Here is a 23,386-nt window from a genome sequence, read left to right as displayed (position 1 = left end):
TTTAAACTCAAAATACTTGTGCAAGCACCACTTTAAAATGCGAATTTTTAGAATATTCTATCCTAGTGCACACTTACATGGTGGTCCGAAGGTACAGTGAAAATTGCAAGCTTCAAGCTATCATTATTTATGATCTATACTGACTCAGTCAGGACACGTTCGATTATATATTATAGACATCCCGCCCCCGCGATGTGCGTACGTAATTACGAATGTTTTATTAACATGTTGTTATTATGATGTGCATGTGTAGGTTCCCGGGACAACGGTCGAAAAATTAGCCTTGGGAATACCATTTTTACTAAGTTATATAGTTTTGACCAAATATAATTTAGGCACAGGTCTTAAATTATATTCGATCATAACTAATAGCAACCTTACAATTATATTATTATTATTTAGTTTGAGGTAGATCGCAGACACCGTGCTGTTTGTACGCAAGTGCATGATTTAACTTTAGATTAACAAAGTTATACCAAGTTTGTCGTTTTTATTTGATTCCACCTACGGCGGATTAATATAATAAATTTATACAAAATCCTAACTCAACCGTACTAAAATCCGATGAATAAAAAGAAACAAATTTAACCCTTTTTAAATTAGCCTATCTTCTTCCCAGAGGTCTAATCTACACACAAACATTCATTTTTATATACAAATATATTGACAAAAAATAATAATACAAATAAACAAACCAATAGCAATCAATATATTTTAATCCACAACAATAAACTAAATAATAAAAAATGTAGTTTATTTTTTCCTGGACTTAGGCGCCACTTTTGTATTTTTGACATCTGGATTTCCTACTATTCTGGTGGATTTAAACAAATCCTATAGCAATAGGAACCTTCTCCGTGATATAATCTTTCATTAAAAAAAAAATCAAGACAATCGGTCGAGTAGTTTTCGAGAACATTAGCATCAAAGGTTTCAATTTTCGGTTTTATATATTAAGATATAACTATAAACAAAATATAGTCAATCAAATTAAACTTTTTTCATTTTTCTATAATATTGAGATGATTACTTAAATAATTACAATAATTACAAGTGTACATACAATAAATTTTTTAATGGTAGTTTTTTTTTGAAAACGGATTTAAAATGTCTCAAAAACTACGAATTTCAAAAACGTATTATACTTTTGACATTGTAAAAATGTACATGGTGATACACTTAATAGTTGCATTATCTTTAATCACGTGGGTATAAGGCATGATTCGACTGCTGTTACAGGTCGTTTGATATTTATCATCCAATGAGAAGCGTTCAAAGATTGATACTTCTTGATTATATTTTTAAAAACACCGTACCAAACAAACCCAATGATCAAACTTATGAAAACCACTATATAATATCCGTCAACAGATACAACACAACTTCCTCCATTGGTTTTGCATAGCTGAAATAAAAATTAACCCGTGATCATGTTGACATTCATATTATTGAAATATTGTAGGTACAAGGAGTATTTTTTTTATATGAAGTTATTTTGTACCTAGATAAAATAAACATAAAGCAGTGGCGTAGCCAGGTGGGGAGGGGGGCTGAGGGGGATGCAGCCCCTCCCCCCCCGAAATGTTAAGAAAATTAAAAAATTATTTTAATGTTCTATGATAGTCGCTCGAAAAGTCTTAAATTGTATTTAAAATATTTAAAAATATACTACCTATACAGTGGCGTGCCCTGGAATTTTAAATGGGGAGGACACCATTTTCTTTTTTTTAAATAAACAAAAGAAAGCGGATAAGTGGAAGTCGTTCTGTTGTACAGTAGGCTACAATTGGATGACTGTAAATTTAAATTCAATGATATATATCATGTGTGAAAAAAACGGTTCTGAGCAGTGACTGTTTGGCAGCCTAGGATACTGATATTGTTGTTATTAATATATATAGGTACATTTTTAACTACTAAATCATTTTAGAATAGCTAATGGTTTTACAATGGTTTTTATTTATTTTTTTATCCTGGATACAAATATCATATAGATATCATAATATATATCATATTATATAAATATCATATAAAACATCATATATCATTGAATTCAAGTTTAATACAATCAATTACATTGACTCACATGTAACCTACTATACAGCAGAGTGACATCCACTTACCCGCATTTCAAATTTTAAGTTTCATAAATTTGGTCAAAATTAAAATTTTTAAATATTTATAAAAAAAATTGTGCATATGTATTTTTAATATTTTTCAACTGCTATTGTAAAAATATATTAGGGGCCATGTATTATATTTTCATGCGTTTTGACCAAACAAATAAAAATTTATTGTTTTATATAAAAAAAAATTACAATATAAGAAAATCGCTACATGAGAAGTCGAGTGAATATCCAATTATGTTAAAATTTGAACTTCAAACGCTCATAAAAGTTTAATTTGACTTTCCGGTAAACATTTTTTTTTTGATAAAGGTAGACAATTTTATGAGGAATCTTGTATTAAATTATCAAATCTTAGATAGTTAAATTTAAAAATAAATTTTTTTTTGAATTTCTAACTTAAAATATATGCACATTTTCGTGATTTTTTCGTAATTGGTCAAAATTCGAACTAAATGCTTATGAAAAAAAATTGTGACTGTATATATATATTTTTCAACTGCTATTGTAAGAATATATTAAGAGCCTCGTATTAAATTTCAAGCTTGTTGACTCAACGAATAAAATTAATAATTAATAAAAAATTAATGACTCTAAAAAGCTGTAATAACTAATAAGTGGTTTTCTGTAGATCGGCAAAAAAAGACAATAAGGAAGGGGGGGTATAACCCCTAACCTCCCCCCCCCCTGAGCACGGCACTGTACCTATAAGTATTAACACTTTTCAGCCATCTATCTGTGCTAGTATTTAATGTAAAAAATATCCTGGCCACGCCACTGAGTCATAAAGTATAAAAATATTACAAATTACAATAATCTTACATTATTTAAATCTGTAGTTGTACAGCTGTTCTGGTCATTATTCGAACACTTTCTAAAAGTTAAAAAGGCGACCAGTTTCAAAACCAAAGTATTGGATAGTAAGAATCCCAAATAGAAAAATGTATTGAATAACGTCATATATGTGCCTCCAAAACGAGGATCACTCAATCGGCAAAAGAAAGCAAACAAAGTTAATAACATGAAAAAATTCAGTACCTGAAAAAAAAAAATGATTTTATACTTAATATTATTCATTATAATTCAATTTATTCGATAAACATGAATAAATTTACATTAAAAATACACAAAAACATTAATTTGCATAGTGGTTTGATCAAATTAATCAATTTAGTAAATTTCAATCAGTTCTCTTTCATATTTAAATAATTGTACTGATTTTACATAATATCACCTATACTAATGCATTGGTTAGCTCAATAAATTCATATAAAATAGTCACATACATTAACTTACCTCGTTTGTTATTAGAACTAATCCCATTATAAAATAATAATATGTTGGTACAGTGACAAGGCCATCTTTTCGTATCAAACTCGGTGTGTAATAAATCAGTACAACATAAGTAGTACACCAAATTAATCTAAAATAAAATTATATATATTATATAGGTAGTATAAAGAGTGATTCTTTTAAAGGTGAACACTTTTTTTCTCAAAAAGTTTTGACGTTTTAGAAAATATTTTTGTTAGTTAATATTTTGAAGTCTTTGCATATACATTTTTGAAAAAAATTAAATTATTTACTTTATTTAAAGTGTTTTCCTTTTTAAAATGATTGCATATATTTTTCAATTTTATGTTCTAAAGCTTTTATTATTTTGAACGAGTAAGTTAATTATAAGTTTTAATTATTTCAACTTCAGATGATCGGAGTGGAGCGACAAACGGACACCCATCAAATTGTTGATCCACTATACCGCTCATCTGAATTTCGATTACTTAATATAAGATTTATTATTGCATTTTAGATTAAAAACAATAATAATATAAACTTGCATCTAAATACAATTTATTTTATATTATTTAATAACGTAGTTAATTGGTTTGATATACCTGAAAGGTGTTATTTTGAGGAAATAACTCATCGGTTTCGGGCCAGTAATATACTTAGATACAAATATAGGCATTATGCATTTTATAATATAAAGAGCTGTAGTAATTATCATAATGTCATCTTTAGATACACCAGCATCAATAAGCTTCAAATTTGATACACTATCTGTTGCAGTGTACCCAATCTAAAACATGAATAAAATATAGATAGTACAAATTATAATAAAATATACATTTAATCACAAAAAAATTATTTAAATTAATATATTAAATTTAATTAAATACATTGGTGTAAAAATAGCTTATTTATATTAATTAATTAACTTTTTTTATCACACTAAATTAATATTCACCCTAGTTGTCAGTAAAGCTAATGCCAACACTCTAATCCGTGGTAGTTTCAAAATATCCCATAGTAATTTATAATTCTGAAATACGTTGATATTTACGTATCCATCTTCTAATCTGCTATCCTTTTCTTTTTTGAATATGGCCACTATAGATGTGATCACCAAAGTCATGGTGCCATAAAAATATAAAAAACCTAAGCAAATAAAAATATATAAATGCAGTGTGATTTTAATGTAATTTAAACACAAACACAATAAACTATTTAAATGCCGTTAAGTACTATGGATAAAAGAGACTGATTGTTTAATTAATGAGCACCAAGTGATTAAATAGAATTAGGATTTATAACAAAATAATTTTTTTTAAGGAGTGTGACATAATTTTATAGTTTGGTCAAATGATGAACTAAATCAATTAAAAATGCATAAAAAAATTGGTTACCTATTTCATATACAGTACCTACAATTATAACTGTACAGTAGTTAGTGAGTGATAAAAATATTCTAGCAGAAAATTCAAGAAAGAATCATACAAATTTTGTTTAAAGATATTGATCAATGTCGTCCGCAGAAATATAAAGTAGGGATCAAAGTCAAATAGTTAAACAAAAAAAAATGTTCAGTTCAAAATGCTGCTGTAAAAATAACATCTCTTATTTTACATAACTATACTATATTTTTTTGAAATAACAAATAATAATAATAGTTATAAGGGTGTCAGAAGCGACTCATTTTTAGTACGAAAACTTGCATCACTAGAAAAACTTTCATGCCTCTTAAAATAGTCAGATACCAACAATTTTTATTTAATTTAATTAAACCTTGAAGACTTTATAGGTATCGATCACATTAGTTTCCAATATTAAAAAATATATTTCCAGAAGTAGTAATAAACGTATTAAGATATTTATTCAGTTTTGAACATTTTGTAATGTATTTTTCCGGCGTTATTTAAGTTAATTGAAGTCCAATGTGACCATAATAATATTTCTCTCTTTCAAAATGAACACAGAAAATGTTTAAACGACTATCAGAATGATGACTACTTATCACATGACACAGAGTATTCAACATTAAAATGTACATTCACATTTTTAATTCAGAAGTAATTGCTGTAAAATAAATCATATAATACATCTGTACATAGTATAAACATTGCACTTATATACATACTGCAGCACTGCAATGAATTCAATTAAAGGCTAGGCAAGTATTTAAGTGTACGTTTCAAGAATTGGTAGGTCGCTTCTTTTATTTTCGTACTTTTCATAGAAATTAGTCCTCCGGCGCCAGGCGTAGCTTGAAAATAAGTAGTATTGAATTGATCTGACACGAGCAGTGTGAAACAAACGGAACCTATGAACATTCCAAACGGTACTCCCACTGAATTGCACGTTGAGGCATAACCCACGTTCTTCCTGTTAACGAAATCAAAATTAAAACAATATCTCCGCGACAAATAAAATTGCATCATTGTAATTTGCGCTGCTCACTTATCCAGCATAGTCAATGCCCAACCGTCGACGACAATATCTTGAGTAGCTGATAAAATATTAACCACAAAAACCACGATTATTAACATTTTTAGGTTTGGTTTTCCTGACTCGGGTAACCAATCGTCGATGTTACTGGCCATGTAAAGTACCAGTAACCCTATCGGACATTAAAAAATCAAAATAAGTTTCTATAATATAATGAAACGCGCATTTTATAAAAACATGAAATATCTGTCAAAATAATAATTACAGTTTACTGTGGAAAATCTTCGGAAAACATATAAAATATTCAAATATCAAACTAAACAGTATATCAAGTGGCAAGTGCGGGAAGTGATCTATTTCAGTCACGGGCCGCATTTCACCCAAGAACGAAATTGCATTCCCACGCGAGCCACACATAGGTACTATCATTGATTATAAATACTATAGATCGCTCACTGGCCCGTATTTTACACGACGCGAAATATTGACGAAAAATGGATGTGGCCGTTAAGAAGCGCTGTTTTTTGTCACGCCTCTGCATTCATCGATCACGGTATAACGATTTGGTTTTATTTATTTTAAGCGTCGTGCACGGAGGTTATAATATTAATATGAGATGCAACTAAAAGTTTATGTTTTGTAAGGACCGTGGTATAGATTTCAGTATCAATAATAATTGTTTTATTAAAATAAAATAAGAATAAGAAACGTAATCACTGCAAAGGTAATGCGCCAATGCACTGTGTAGAGATGTATGCAACAATGAGATTATTTAACGAAAACAATTGCATGAAATAAAAATGTTTACGCGTCAAGCAAGGAGATTATAATATGATTATAAGATGTAACCAAAAGTTTATGTTTTGTAATAAGGACCGTGGTATAGATTTAAATGTCTGGTTGAGCAGAGGATACGCGCGTGATATGCGCGTCTAGCACTTTTGGGGATTTCCATTTTATTGTCGGGCGGTTTTGGGGATTCCCACTTTACCGACAGTTGGACGGAAAAAGGTCGCTTTCCAACGCTTCAACCGCCATCGAAAGCTAAACGTAAAGTGCAGGCGTGACAAAAAATATTATTTACATTTTTATAAAATATAATATGAACAAATTGAATGTACTTACCCATTAACAATTGGAGCGGTATTATCCAACATTTACGCCTACCTATGCATTTAACATAGAGTGCATCTACTACTGGAGCCCACAAAAGTTTCATACTATAAGGCCACAATGAAATACTAAATGCAGCCTAAAATAAGACAAATAATTTTCAATTAATAATTATAGATTATAGACATAAATATTATGTTAGCATAAATATTATATTATTATAAAAAAAAATCTGGTAAGTAGGTGTTGATGTTTTGTACAGTAGGTTACAGGTGAGTGACTGTAATGTATGGTGTTAAAATTTAATTCAATGATATAATATCATTGTATACGAAAAATGATTCTGAGCTTTATCACGCTTTGTCAGCCTAGAATATTTTATATTATATTTATAGTTAACATTGTGTACTCAGTTAACATTCAAAAATATCTTAAAAAATATTATGTTTGGGCAGGCACTATAGGGGAAATAGCGTTTGATATTTGGGGAGGCTGATAAGCCTGAAACCCTACTATTATAATTATAATTTTGAATAAAAAATTTTAGAAAACGTTTGGGATGGCTGTTAAAGTTGTTGGTGGAGGCTGGCCCTTATTTCTCCCGATTTGCGCATATAGTACGAAGGTATGTAAGGTTTTATGAATCTCATTGTGACAAATTTGTGTTAAATTAATTGATATCTAGATTCTAGATTGTACGAAGAAAAGAAAATCAGTAGATATGTGTGTGTTCATCACGGTGTTCGAATATCACGTTATAGAATTATTCGTCGTTATTTATTAAACCAGTATTAGTATTAACATCTATAATTCACCACGCCTATGTTTCGTTTATATTAATGAAAAACAAATTTACATAGTTGATTTATTGAGAAGTGATATTAGAGGTGATCTCTTATGATGCGTGAAATAAATTGAACGATGAATACACCGTTTTTAGCAGATTTAATGTGCCTAGTTAATGTGATTTATTTCTTAATAAATATAATATTTCCATGATGTTTTTTTAAATTTTGTTTTCCTTGAACTCTATAGATACAATACGCATTCTCAAAACTGGATAAGTTAAAGGGACGCTACATGGATATTTGTTGTCTCCGCCTTACAAGTGCGTAACATGAGTATAAATTTGCTCTATGTAATATGTTACGCACTTGTAAGACGGAGACAACAATTAATGGCTATGTAACTTCCTCTTAACGAATTTAACTCGTTGAGTTTAAATTATCTTCTTTAGAAAAAAACATTTCATTTTCCAATCGATAATAAAAATAGCATATTTGCAAAATAGATGAATTTGAATATTTGTTAAAGGACTTGGAGCGTCATGTGTCCATGTAGAAGGCATATAAGTATTAACTGTTTACGTGGAACAATTATACTGACTGACCAATTTTTCCACCATCCATACGAGAAGATGAATCTACTGTAAAATTACTACCTATTTTTTAGTTCTATAATAAGTTCGTAAAAATCTTGTACATTGGTATTTGTAAAAATAAACTAATAGATACAAGGGATTTAAATTCTATTATTGCCTATACTTTAGTGTTTGGAATGTTTTATACCTATAGTATATATATTATATTCATAGATATTACACATATATTATAATACCTACATCGTCGGTGCTAAAGCAATACGTAACTCCAAGAAAATCAAAAATTTTATGCGTACATTTTTTCAGAAAAAAATAACCTATTACTACATATTTTGTTGTACCTAGTACCTAAATATCCAGTAAATATTCGAATTTTCAGGGAGGTTATAATGTGTGAAGTAATATCACATAAATCCATTAAAAATTTAATTTATTAAAATACCGCGTATTTCCGTTATATACTGATATCGAAGATGGACAATACAGTATACTATATATTGTGGCATAAATATATTTATATGTATACATAATAGTTAAATATACCCATTGAGGCATTGACAGATGCTTTGAATGAAATATTACAGAACAATATTTTCTTTTAAAAATCATTAAAAATAATTTAAGACAATCCACTAAGCGATTATTAGTTTTCAAATCATTTTTTATCATTTAAATTATTTTGTTAATTAACTGCAAAAAAAAAATGTATTTTGATTATTTTTATCACGTCAAAGCAATGATTATCATTCATTATACAACATAAAAGTTAATAATATTACTTGTTTGTCCTGTAGATTAAATGCTTAATCTTTATTAATTCCCTAAAAACCCTTAATATTCCTTTCAATTAGTTTCAACCCCCTCTATTCTTAATACAAATTATGAATCTGTCATCAAATCTATAATCTCGTTTATTTAGGAAGCAAGTTTTATTATATTACATAATTATATAATATTTGTTTTAGTTATATCTTGTACCTACATTATAATTGTTGAGATATCTTAGTTAAACCAGTAGCTATTTAATAAAAAAAAAAAAATGCAAATAATAAAATATTATAAATTTAAACACATACAATTTTTTTTTTTTGTAAATTCGAACTTGGATAAATTAGATAATGTAAAAACTAATTTATTAATATTTTTGTTGCTATGATGACCAATCTCACGAAATAATATTTTTATTCTTAAATTTGATGATGATTGATACGTTAAGTTTCTGGTAACTAGTACATTTTTTAAATACCGAAAAAAGCTACTGAGGATAGCATTCATTATTAATTACTAATTAGGTACTAAGTTTTATATTTAATTTAACACTGAATATCCATAAATAAAATACCGACAGCCGACAACCACCGACATTTGACAAACTCAAACTGGTAATGATTATAAATTTTACTATTTTAGGAATCGCATGTATAGTCTTGAACATCTACATAATTATATTAGAAATCTTCCTCCTAAAGTCAGTAGTGTAAAAACTGCCCTCCTTGCAATGGCACCGAAGTTTTTAAAATGTGGTCGGGCAATTTTAAAACTTCCCGGCCTCAGTATCTTAATTATTTAATATAGAGGTACCCTAATATACATTTATTCATAATCATGGTTTAAATATACTCATGCTCATATTAAAGTTACGAAGTAAATAAAATATGGGCCGGCCGGCCACATTTTTTAAAAAGAGGTCGGTCACGACCGATGTCACCATGACTCGCGCCACTGCCTCTGTATCAAAAATATCATGAAAAAATAAATATTCTCAAACTAAAATATATAAATGAATGGCTTCATAAAAATTTAACTTAATTTTAATATTTCTGTACAAAATATTTACTTGAAGTTAACATGACGTAATATATATTACAAAAGTAACTTATTAAATTAAGTTAGATCTGAAAAATTTAACGAGTCACTCAACTTGGTTCATATTTAACTTAATATTAATCTTATATTTCTATCATTATTTCTAAATGATTTATGATTGATCTGCGTGAACTTGTTTTACTGGTACGCATAGGCACAGTAATATACGTAAGACGCAGATAACAAAACCAATTATTGTGACGTCACTATTATCCATATATACATGGTAAACGTTTTACTTATTTTAAATTCTGATTCTCTAAAGCAGTGGCGTACCCGGGGGGGGGGGGGGCACGAATAAAAATATATCTCAACCATTGACCGTGTTATGGTATAAATCTTATATAATAAAAGACACAGTACAAATCATGATATTTCAGAAGATGGTTTTGAAGAAAGATTTTGCGTTTTATCAATTATTTGTAGAGGTTATTACATACCTATCAAAACATAATCCTGTTAGTGCTGAAGAAATAATTTATGAAAATTTAATTATTTTTTTTACTATAATAATTGTTTAATTCAGGGGTATAATTTAAGCTTTTGGAAATGTATGCTAACAACTAAGAAATCCAAAAAATTGTCAGCAGACCATTATATAGAGCAATATTACAAAAAAATCTATAGATTCTCGATTATCGAAAATTAGAGTCTATATTATTTTCCGTGCATTAATCTAATATATTATAAATATAGTATATTATCTAATAATACTATGTTAGTATTTAAATTAGTTGAATAGTATATTACCTATAATATTCTATTAGGTAATTATTGCTTTAATGCGCAGGTATTCCTAGGCTTACATTTTTTCTGATTCCTCCCCCCCCCTTCGTACAAAAATATATACTAGTATAAGGTAACGGGTATTAAATTCTGATTTGCTGTATTCAGCCTCCCCATTGAAAAACCCCTGTGTACGCCACTGCTCTAAAGTTATTTATATACATTTAAATATAATTCCAACTTACTTGATCTTCATAAGTCACCATTTTTTTACTCTGTAAAATGATTGGAAGAGCACCAGACAATCCTACAGGTATACCTTGTATTATGTACAGTATTATTAACAGGTAAAAATTAAACCAATCTCCATCCAGATTTGGTTTTTCTGATGTGGGTTTACAGCGTGTTCCTTCACATCCTTCTAGATCGACTCGATTTCTGATTGATTTTGTCATAATTTGATAACATACAATTTGATCGTTTTTCAATAAAATAATACAAACGGCATAAATTCTCTATTACACTTTGAGACTAAAAAACAATTAAATAACAATTAAATTAATTTTTTTTGAATATATCTGATTTATATATAATATAAAACGATTATTTGTATTAGCGAGTAAAGTTGGTGTTCGTTACAATATCACTGATATCATAAATGGACAAAAACATTTAATATGTAAATCGTAACGCATAAAATCGTTTTTTTATTAATCCAAAACCTAACCTTTTGGTATTAATTGACCTATTATAAATGTAATTAGGTATAAACTATATGTGACATAACATACAATTTTTTCATACCTACGTAAGATACATTTCAACGTATAAGATGTATTTATTATAAATGTGTATGTACAGTTTTATAAATAGGTAACTCAAAACTCCCTACCTATATATCAATATGTTGATAAATTAATTTAATAATAATAAGTCAGTAAATATTAATATATTAACTTCAAAGCACTCGAGAAGTTACTTTAGTAGGTACAACGATAAATAATATTGATCTGTGATTAAGAATCAAAAAAATTATGGATGTATAAATTTAAATACTCCTTTATTATTAAATATGCGTCTACAATACTTACTAAAATTACGTCTCATACAAAAGTACCATATACAGCTAATTTGCGTTCAGCAGTTCAAATTTGTAGTTGTTAGGTTTAATATTATGTAAAATTTACAAATAATTACATTTAAAGGTGAGAACATTATCTGTGATTTTTGGTTTATATTCTCGTTGTTTTAATTTTTAAATTTTAATATATTACGTATTCACAATTTTCTTGAAAATTTAAATATCCTAAAAATCAATCGATCGAACACAGCTAATGTCAATTCATAGGTCATTTCACTCTAATATTATAAAAACTATAACTACACTGTATTGAAACTGCTGAATGAACATTTTTTATGTTTTACTTTTGTAAGACGGAGGCAACACATATGAGTGTGTAGATTATTCTTAACTAAGTAAATTATTAAACAATAATTAAAATAAAAAATCACTTACATTTTGTTATTTTTTTCAAAACATCTGCAACTAACTACCAATTATATTAAAATTCTTAACATATAGGATGAAAATCAAAAGTTCAAAATATTCACAGAACCATTACTGTGCTGCTTTATAATATTGTTCGAAACCCTTGCAATAGACAAATACCTACAGGAACGCAGTAAGTGCTTTCAGTTATCATAGGCTTTATTATTATACACATACACGTTAAAAAATTTACTAAAGGCACATTTTTTCCCACATATGATACAACGGTGGTCGGTGACGGACTATGACAAACGTCTAATATAGTTCTGAGCTGGAATGTACGCGAGAACTATTCTATAGGACTAAAAGTCTAAACCAGTTACAGAAACAAGTTGTAGAAAATGACCTTCGCGTTGTGAGGATAACCTGAATCAGTAGGGTAAAATTATTAATTCATAGTTAAAATTTAAAAAATACTAATTTACAGCTAATAAAAATGTTAGATAAACTATTAAGTCGGCCAAGTGCCAAATAATTTAAAATTTACATTAGTAAATTCAAAAAATATCAATGCAGCTTCATTACAGTCTAGCTTAGAGTGCGGCTCAAAGACGAATATTTAGAATTTAAATGCGATCGTCTCCATTTGTTCGTCACAAATGGTTAGTGCAACTCTTTACTCTATAATAATCAGCGGTAATAAATAATCGGCAGTTTCAGATCCAAAATATTTAACTCAACTCAAAGTCTAAGCCACGTTTTATAAAACCAATGTAGTATTTATGTATCCATTTTAAATATAAAAATGAAGAACTACATAACAGTTTTCAAATAAGTGAATGTTGCTGTCTGTGTGTAAAAAAATGTTCTTATAAAAGTATTATATTTGAAGTATATGCCTGGAAGTAAAACGGATTATTACTAAATAAAATAATACAAAATAAAATACTTCGCGTTCGTCCGTACACAACGAGTAGAATAGACTAACTACGGATACGGGTGGCCAGAGATCAAAGACAGCACGCTGTGTCGCCCGGCGCCACGACGATAATAACTTAAAACACACATAATTGATAATTATTATTCATAACACCATCGAGTATACCATGGACAACAGGGTACACCGAATAATTAAATCACCCATATTACTCAGTACCTTATACATAAACTTGAATTCTGCAGTTTGCTGAACATTAAATTAGACTATTGCATCAGTCTCCCGCAGACCCACTTCTAAAATATGCATAGGGTGCTGAGCATATGCGTGTTCAGACTTTTGTGGCCGAGGGGGCACAACAAATTTTTAAATTGTGAGATCTATTTTTTTTTTTTTAGACATAAAGAAACATTCATTTTTTATGTTACAAAATTTACAATGGTAGGAATATTTTTTTAATTATGATCAAAAAGTATAACCATTGTCAAACAATAAAAATACTTTTTTCCCATCTATTACACAAGGTAAACAACATACAAATTGTAAAACCATTAACTAATCAGTAATAAATATTTTGAGTTTCTAACAAAATTTTAATTATTTTAACAAGTCGTAAAATATTTAAACACATTTTTGAAATGATAATCGGTAATTGGATATTTTCAGCTGATAAAACAATATTATCACAGATTAGATAAAATGTTATTTAATCTGTGATATCACAGCGCAAGACCTGGTAAATGTACATGCATGTACCATTGCATATTATAAAGAATTGATGAACATAATATAATCACTAATTAATAAATGCGTAACTAAAAAAATTACAATTAAACAAAATCTATATAGGTACTGCAAGGTAGATACACACCGCACGACTTTTTTTTTAATCCTGGTATGATTTTGTTGGTGGTACAGTTTGCCCGGGGGGGAGGGGCAGTGCCTACCCGGCCCCTCCCGTAAACACGCTTATGGTGCTGATTAATGTAGGTAACTGAGTTATAATGTACCCAGTTTTCGCTGTATTATATTATATACAGTATATACGACTCATTTAACTCAATGATATCTGTCCGTTCGTCTCACTAAAACCCAAAAACGGCATGACCGCTTTGAATATTATTTTTTTTTGTTTTGTTTGTAATTGACAAATGTCAAGGCAAGGTTTGCGTAAAGACAATTTTATGAAAATCCACCAGAAAAGAAGGAAATCCGGATGGAAAAAATACAACATTGGTGCCGTACGTCCAACGATAAAAAATTAAATTAAATAATAATATATTTTTGTTTATTTTAAGGTTGCTGTATTGGTTATGAATTATGATTGAATATAGTTTTAGACCTGTACCTATATTATATTTGGTCAAAACCACAGACTAAGATATAATGGACTGAAAACTAGCAGCTTATCAGTGGCCACGAATGCATGTACAAGAGGCAAGTGTAGGAGGTCGCAATGGGGACCCAGAATTCACAGCGCCATCTGTATAAAAACGCGGACTAAGATACAAAATTGATTACAAAAGCCAAATAAATCCACCGGTAGTGCTGAAATTTCTTAGTATGTTGAACCTTTTGGTGGCTGTCCCCCGATCCCCACCGACCATGTCGTTTTCAGTCCACTATATCTTAGTCCGTACTCAAAACTATTTAACTTAACTAGTAAAAATAGTATTCCCAAGGCTAATTTTTCGAGCGTTGTCCTGGGAAACTACACATGCACATCATAATAAAAACGTGTTAATAAGACGTACGCACATCGCGGGGGGGGGGGTCTGCAATGCACCGCAGGTGGATCGCCTATCTGAAAATATACTGCTCCCATACTCACAAGCATGTCTCACAGGCGACGCTGGAGGGCGGGACGGCTGTAATATGATCGAACACTAACTCACTGACTGATCCTAAATTATGATAGCTCGAGGCTTGCAATATTATACATTTTCACAGTATCTTCGTACCACCATTTAACTGTGCACTAAGATAGCATCATCCAAAATTCGCATTTCAAAGTGGTACTTGAACAAATATTTTGAGATTCAAGATGATCGATGAAAATTTTTAAATTTTGAACATCATACACCAAATATTAAATAAATAACGAATTGAACAATGTTTGAATCACATAGAGTTGGTACTGTTAACGAGCAACGAAGTGAACGGGATCAGTCAGTACTTTTATATTTTATATAGGTAGTAATAGTTTAAAAATTAATTAGATAAATATTGTTATTCAATTCTTAATCATTTTTAAATTAAAATATTTTCAACTTTTTTCTATAATTTAATATTTTATTATTTTAATTGTATTTATAATTACCTATTAAATAGGTAAAATAAAATAATTGAAACTATTTACAATTTAGTTTTTACCCTATTAAAATGTAGAGTCTGGTCTGGTGATTCTAATTACCCAATGATTTATTGATCAGCATACAAGTTATTCCTATTATATTTTTTAGCTATGAATTTCTAAGTTTTTTTCGGTAGACTGGATATATAAAAAAAAATAGGCGAGTGGGTACAGTATAATAGGCGTTGAACGGATTACTGTAATGAATTTGTTAAATTCGAATACAATAATATAAAATCTTAATATGCGATAAATCAAAATGTGTTTGGATAATAATAGCCCGTGTGCTCTGTCACCGTTTTAAACTTCGTCGTCGATCAATCACCACCGACGACCTACGTAATTCATGTGTATATATATTATGTACGGCAATGCTCAAAGGAAGTGGATAGGGTTGCTGTGCAAAAAAGCAGTGACTAGCGAATAAGGGGTTGTGGGTATTTTTGTGAGTGTATACTTAAGGGGGCTGTAGCGTAATCCATTTTAAGGAGTAAAAACTAGGCATTTTATATTTTAAGTTATAATGGGTCTTGTGAATGTGTTGAAAGTAAATGAACATTAGTGTGTGTAATTCGTAGTCCCGATCACGTTGTATAGGGGCATCATAATACGTCTGTAATTTTACCTATGCGCATGCACATGACACCACTTATTACTTTATAAAATTACAAACATTTTTTTTTAAATACTGCCAGTGACTTCAATCACTACGCTCAATGGGATGTTCCGATTTAAATTTTGAAAGCAGATTTGAATTCTCCTCTATATTGACTATGCTTTAACTATCGTACATTTTTCATATTTTATATCAATGTAAATACATTTCAATTATGAATATGATCTATTTTTACTAGAAAATTTTATTATTTTTACAGCATTAAAATCAGACCATCTAAAGTCTAACAATCTTGTCAAAGCGGAGGGTCTAAAAACGGTTATTTTTTGACCGACTGGAACTACCTTAATATAGTAATAAAATGGTAACAATAAGGTCTAGACGTCTAGTAACTAAGTTGTTGTATAGTAAAACAATTGGATATAATACACAACACTATCTACCACATAAAACACGAAATATAAATAATAATATACGGCCCTTTTGGTCCAACAACAAAAAATCTGTAGCGTACAGAATTATACAGAATTATAATGTTGTAATTATATCGTAAGCTATTTGAGCTGCACAATCATAACGTTGGCTATTATAGCCTATAAAATAGTTATAACGATAAAAGTAATATAAAATATTAAAATATGTAGCCCTTGTTTGATGATATAAAATTTATATATAATAAATAATTTCAATGATACACAATACGAATAAAATAATGTATGGCCCAACAGGGAATAATGTATAATCAATATTCAAATATTTAGTTACTTACAACTTTGTTGTGTGTGGTCTGGCCAGCCGCAACCTGTACGTCATATACTATATGATTTCATAAGATAAATAAAATAATACCATACGAGGTAGCAAATCGAGCAATCGTGCCTAAACAAGAATAATAAAACGTGGCGATTTTGCGCTCTCAAAAATAAATGGACTATTTCAGTGGCGATTAGCGCTCACGCAATTAATCCAATAACTCGATTGTGTGTAATAAAAAAAATTTGGCAATTCGTGCCCACAATTTACACTCAAATGTTCCACGGCGATTAGCGCCTGACAATTAATAATACAAAAACTAAAGGCGATTCGCGCCTGTAAAAAATAGCGTTGGCCGTATACCACGGACTCCTTAGAACTGACAACTTGGGCGGCCGCGTAAAATAATTGCGCACTGATAACGTTTTTGGGCACTTCTACTCATTACGGACAATTACAAACAACACAATTTATGAAAACTTAAAAGAATACAAATCTAAGATTTATCTGTGGTGCGTGTGTGATTGTGTGTCTGCGGTGCAGCGGTGGTGGGCGGTGATTATTGTTTATCAGTTCTAACAAAACGATTCTGAGCAAAGACTGTCAGCTTGTATTTCTAAGTATATTTTTGCGGTTAAGAGAACGTTAATAAAACGCTACACGGCCATTTGTTGTCTCCGTCTTACAAGTTTGTAACATGGAAAACGAACGCTCAACAGATCACGTTTAGCTCAATTAGTTTAAAAATTAGAGTGAACCGACCGATTATGAAACCTGATAGTAAGAACATTATCTATATTAATTGGAAGTGGATGTTTACGATAGTAATTTTTAGCAATTTATGCTGATATAATATAGCATAAATTAAAAATGCTCATAAATCACTTAAAATCTGAAATATCGTCAACAACCTACTCACAAACGCTGCATATTATAGCATATAGGTCACATTTTATGACCCACATTATAGGTCGCTTCACTCTAATTTTTAAACTAACGGAATTAAACATGATCGGCTGAACGTTTATTTGTTATGGTACACACTTGTAAGACAGAGACAACAAATATGTGTGTAGGGTCCTTTTAATTTAATTTGTTTTTACTATTTAATATTAAATATACAAAATATTGTAAAAAACAGTTTGGAATTTTGGAATGAGTTATGAATATAAACCGTTTATTTAATAATATTTATGTAACACTTCAATATAATATATAGTTTTAATTTTAATACTCTATATTCGATGATTAATAGAAGTATTGTACATGTGCTCAGATTCTATAACTCAACACTAAACACATACACGACTGTCTGGTTTCCTATGATGAAAAGACATAATGTTAATATGAATATTGAATATAATATTATTAAAATTATAATATATATTAATATTATAAAATCAAGGAGAGACCTAATATGATCTATTACAGTATTACATGACCATGACGTAGTGTTTTAAGTATTCTAATATTATCAATTTGTAGAATAATTACTTTGAGAAAACGATGAGTACTGAGTAGTTATTTAATTAAATACGTCAAATAATCACACACACAAGACACCGTTTAAAAAAAATGTCTATATTATATCTTCCAATCATTTATTCTTAACACGTCATAACCAATATAAGTATCAGTCTTGAAAAAGAACAATACGATGTGAAGATGAAGTAAATTTTTTTTAACGATATATTCTACATACATACATACATATTCTACAACGATATATTCTACATACCTATAAACAATAATTTGAAACTCCAGTTCCGTGATTGCCTTGATCGCCGCTGACACATTGTTTATTGGATTGAAACATAAAGTTTAAAATTGATTTTTTAGTTTAAAATGTATAAAATGTTTAACTTTTATAACTAAGGATTGGAAATTTAAAACAAATTTTCACGTAACCAGAAAATCTCAAAATTATGAAAACACAGTTTTTTTTCATTGTTGTTTTATGTTTAAATTTAGACGAAATTACATATTAAATAACCGAGAATAACGATTTTAGTTATTTTGATGTAATTTTATAATATTAATTCAACTTACCGGCTACCGTATTAATGATAACAATACATTAAAGTATTAAGTATCCACATTGACAAACCGTCTCTGCGCAGTATCGTATTTCGTATACAATTATATTATATCATTAAATTCAAATTTAATACCATCCATTATACAGTGGCCCACTTGTAACCTTCTGTACAGCAAAATGACATACACTTACCCACCTTTTTTTTTATATGTATTTACATTTTTAAATGTTGACAATATTTATCAAAATAATGAATATTAGCAAGTTATTTTTTAGTTATAAATTTATGAAATGTTCGAATTTTATAAATAAGGGGTCTAAGGATTGAAGTCTTAAATCAAGGTTTCACATATTATTAATTTATACTTATTGAGTAGGTTATAATGTAACCAGAAAATCTAAATAATCTAAATATAAATATATATTTTTTTATAGATATTTTTTATTCAAATTTGAACGAAATTATATATTTAATCGAACTTAAACAATTTTAATTATTTGTTGTGGTTAAAAAATATTAATCATGGGGTCTTGATACTTTTAAAGTTATCATATTATATTGTATATACACGGTGATTTTTTTAAATGCCTAAATGTTTTCGACCAAAATTTAATTCAACCTATTGTATTACTAATATATTGAGATAAATTAATTTAATATCAATAATGTCATAAAATATACTTAGTAATATAGACTGACGGGGAACAGAGTGGCTGAGCGGACCAAGGCGTCGTTGAGGCGCGCACCGACGTCGGTTCGATCCTAGCCACGGGCGGCATTTTTCTTCGGGCCGTCCGGAGAGAGGATGCCGCCATCCCCCCACCCGTGCATGTCAGAAACCTACAGGTGTCCAACTCGAAAATTCTGCCAAACCAAAAAACGTGTTTCAACCAATCGTTCAAACCGTCCTCCCCCCCCCTCCCATTATAAAATAGCTAATGGCCATAGTTGCCTAATGGCAATAATAAAAAAAAAAAAAACTGACTGGCAGTCTTTACTCAGACTCGTTTTTTGTAGACAATAATAATATATTATATTGTTAAATTCAAATTTAACACATCCATAATCCATTACGGTAATCTATTTGAACCTTATAATATGTAGGTACATCAGCTGAGCGGTACCCAACGCCCACCTTTTTGTTGTTGTTTTTTCCCCAATTATTAAGAAAAGTACTGGAAATTATTTACTTCTGAATTCTAAAGTACCAATTAAGTAATTCACTTTCCTATCAAAAAATTTCGAAGTTGAGAGTTGAAGCATTTTTTCTATCATAAGAAGTCTAAACTAAAAAGAAATAAAATACACACATCATTGTAAAATCAATACATTTATCGATCCATTCAGAATTTAATAAATAAGTGGGCAAGGGTTATTCTGTGCAATTGAAAGTTGCATGAAAGTTTGTCTTGTTGTATCTAATAAATAAATGTAAAATCTTATTTGTAATATAACTGTCACCATTATTTTTAATAATAATTTTATACAAATATCCATATGTTTATGGTTTTGTAATATTACAGTCAAACGAAAAGCTTCAACCTAAACCGGTCCCTATGATAAAATAATAAATATTCATGATTAAGTAATATTTATATTAAAACTAAACACGTCCAGGTAGAAGGTAAAATGATATATTATCATTTATCACTGTATGATTTTGGTTTGCTCAGTAGAAGTGGCTCGAGGCACAATTTTTCTTGTTTACAAACAATAATCTAACTCTAGCATACAAAATAGAAAAACAAACAGGTATTTATCATGTACATATTAAAATGGAAACCTTTCGTCAACCCTAGAGGTTGACAACATAGCAATTTTATGTGGCCAGGGAGTACAATTTATAATTTGTATAAAAAAGACATTATATATAAAAACTACGAATTTTAGATAGTATGGACTGGAAATGTCAGATTAAAATGTTTGTTTTTAAATACCTTGTTAAATTAATATACGTAAAAGTTATGAACTTAAATAAGCTAAATTTGATATAACTAAGCATTTAAGGTACACCTAATGAAACTTTGGCCAGTGAAAAATGTATATTTATTTTTGGCACTTGACACAAATGTTTGTGGCCCCTGGTTAAGGATACCATTAGTTTAAATTATTTTTAACAGTTTGAAAGATTTGTGCGGCCATAATATATCAACTAAAGCAAAACGGAAAACGCTGTTAGATCCACTATGAAAGATAGGTATGTCGACTAATACAGATCTTATTAGTTGGGTTACCTATATCTAAATTACGCATATTCAAATCAACAATTTTTGATCAATTTGCACCGAATATTGGTTAGATGGAGTATTATAACAAAAGTGATGGGTATAAGTTTATAACAGCTATTATATATAAAAAACAAAGCGTATTGCTGAAACTTATAGACTCGAAAAATACTCGACCGATGTTGACAATTCAAGGAAAGTATATTATATTGGGCACATATTTTTATGTAAATACTAAATACATAATTTTATTGAATGAAGATTTCATAATTCTGTCAAAAAAATAACACGTTTCATAACGCCCTAATTAAAATAAAACGTATTCTTTATTTCATATTTTTGCATGTTTTGAAGTAAATGCATTTTCTTAAATATTTTACGAATAAGTATATATATTTTGTATTTTAATATTTATCTATTCATAGGCTTATTGAGAATAATCATAATTTTGCGTGAATTTTATGCAATATATCGTAAATCGTAATAAACATGGTCGTAATAAATAAGAATAAATTAGTAAATGATTTTTGTTATAGATGTTTTCTTATGACATCAATTTTTTAATAATATCAATTACTTATCTATATAATATAGTAGAATTAATAGTAAAATAATATTAATACATAATAAAATAAATATTTATAAATATCGTGTCTTACAATGTGCATTCTATAATTTTACATAATTCAAAAATAGTGTTTTTACAGGGTCTGACTGCCGTTAGTTTTCAAGAAAAGAGCCTTGGAAATTACAAGCTGTTTACGGGAAAAATAATAATTTGGAACCGTTTACCCCTTTACAAAGATCCTAGAGTTTTGTGAAAAGAGTGATTTCCCGAATGGGCAACGAAATGTATAATCGTATTATAAATGGACATTTTCAAAACCAAAAAATTAAAAATATATAAAGTTCTATTTTTGTTACGTGATATTCAATAAAAAAAATTTAAAAATATGCATTTTTAATTATTCCGGGTAATTTCCAGCGGAACAATTTCAAGTTGAAACGATAGAGAAGATATTACTTAAACACATTAGATTGTTTTTTTTTATTCATGGACACCGACTAGTCCAACACGTTGTTCTTCCATTTCGATAAATAAAAATCTCACAGTAATCATATCATAATAAATCATACGAAAAAAAACCGGACTAGATGCCTATAATAACCGTCCAGTGTTTAAGCACGTTAATCGATGCAAAAGCGTATTGCATTATTATTATAAAATATTTAAAATACCTATAAATTATAATATGGTATAATTATTGGTCTTTATTCTTTAAACGATTCTCAAAGTAAATCAGATAATAAATTATAGTGTTTTTAATTAACATTTAAAATGAAAGTAACTAATAAAAAAATGTATGGGTAATTTGAAAAGTATAAATGTTAAAAACCTTAATTGTAAATTGGGTATTAAGAAGAATTATTTTAATGCCCAAAGCTATATTATAATATTGTATTCAATATTTTGAAAAGTTTAAAAACCAATAAACGTAAAACTATTTCCCGTTTTTTTATAAATTCAAATTTACTTTTAACGTGAATTATATTTGAAAATATGTTTGTGTTAATTTAGATATAATTTAGTGTTCACCTAGGTAGTATTACTTATCAGTTATCGGATATCGCATGACTAGATTGTCTAGGTTGATCATAAAGTATGCTATTTGGAAAAATAAGTAAATGAGTGCCTGGTAACAGGTAATATGAAAATGTCTAATTACATATCAAATGATTATTCTAAAAACATGTCACATAATACAATTAAATGATATTATTACCTATGTTACAATTTATATCAACTTACCTACTTGATCTTCATAATATTGATCATTATTTTACTTTTACCCTGTATAATTATGGGAAAGCATAAAACAAACCTATATGGGAACCTTGTGTATAATATACAAAACAGTATCAGGAGTGGCGAGTGTGGCATTCCCATGCCTTTCCAATAGAAATGATGGTGTTATAACTATTACCTAGTTACTAGGTCGCGATACGTCTTATTTTTAAAATAAAAAATAAGTTCA

The 23,386-nt window shown here is 28.9% G+C and overlaps 1 protein-coding gene across 2 annotated transcripts; it reads right to left on the bottom strand.

Annotated features, from left to right (window-relative positions):
- Positions 1-990: 990 nt before the first annotated feature.
- LOC100163344 (acetyl-coenzyme A transporter 1) lies at positions 991-17,590 on the bottom strand. Of its 2 annotated transcripts, none has more exons than XM_003246053.4 (10): positions 17,103-17,590; positions 11,184-11,469; positions 6,978-7,104; positions 5,865-6,024; positions 5,635-5,789; positions 4,375-4,565; positions 4,022-4,206; positions 3,423-3,549; positions 2,949-3,164; positions 991-1,405 (listed from the first exon to the last, which is right to left on the bottom strand). In XM_003246053.4, the coding sequence occupies exons 2-10, from the start codon at positions 11,391-11,393 to the stop codon at positions 1,202-1,204; spliced, it is 1,575 nt and encodes a 524-aa protein (XP_003246101.1). In that variant the 5' UTR covers positions 11,394-11,469; positions 17,103-17,590; the 3' UTR covers positions 991-1,201. The 2 variants fall into 2 exon arrangements, with proteins under 2 accessions (XP_003246101.1, XP_016661833.1); XM_016806344.2 differs by lacking the exon at positions 17,103-17,590 and adding an exon at positions 12,455-12,855.
- Between the last annotated feature and the right edge of the window lie 5,796 nt (positions 17,591-23,386).

The sequence above is a fragment of the Acyrthosiphon pisum genome, chromosome A3 (genome assembly GCF_005508785.2).
Source record: "Acyrthosiphon pisum isolate AL4f chromosome A3, pea_aphid_22Mar2018_4r6ur, whole genome shotgun sequence".
Classification (NCBI taxonomy): domain Eukaryota; kingdom Metazoa; phylum Arthropoda; class Insecta; order Hemiptera; family Aphididae; genus Acyrthosiphon; species Acyrthosiphon pisum.
The sequence above is the reverse complement of the archived record's forward strand: the minus strand, read 5'-3'. Positions and strand labels throughout refer to the sequence as shown.

Coding starts and splice junctions, on each gene's coding strand:
- LOC100163344 (XM_003246053.4), bottom strand. CDS start 11,393: ATGACAAAATCAATCAGAAATCGAGTCGATCTAGAAGGATGTGAAGGA. Junction 7,105..11,183: donor TGGTGACTTATGAAGATCAA/GTAAGTTGGAAT, acceptor GTCTTATTTTAG/GCTGCATTTAGTATTTCATT. Junction 3,165..3,422: donor TAGTTCTAATAACAAACGAG/GTAAGTTAATGT, acceptor TTTTTTTTTCAG/GTACTGAATTTTTTCATGTT.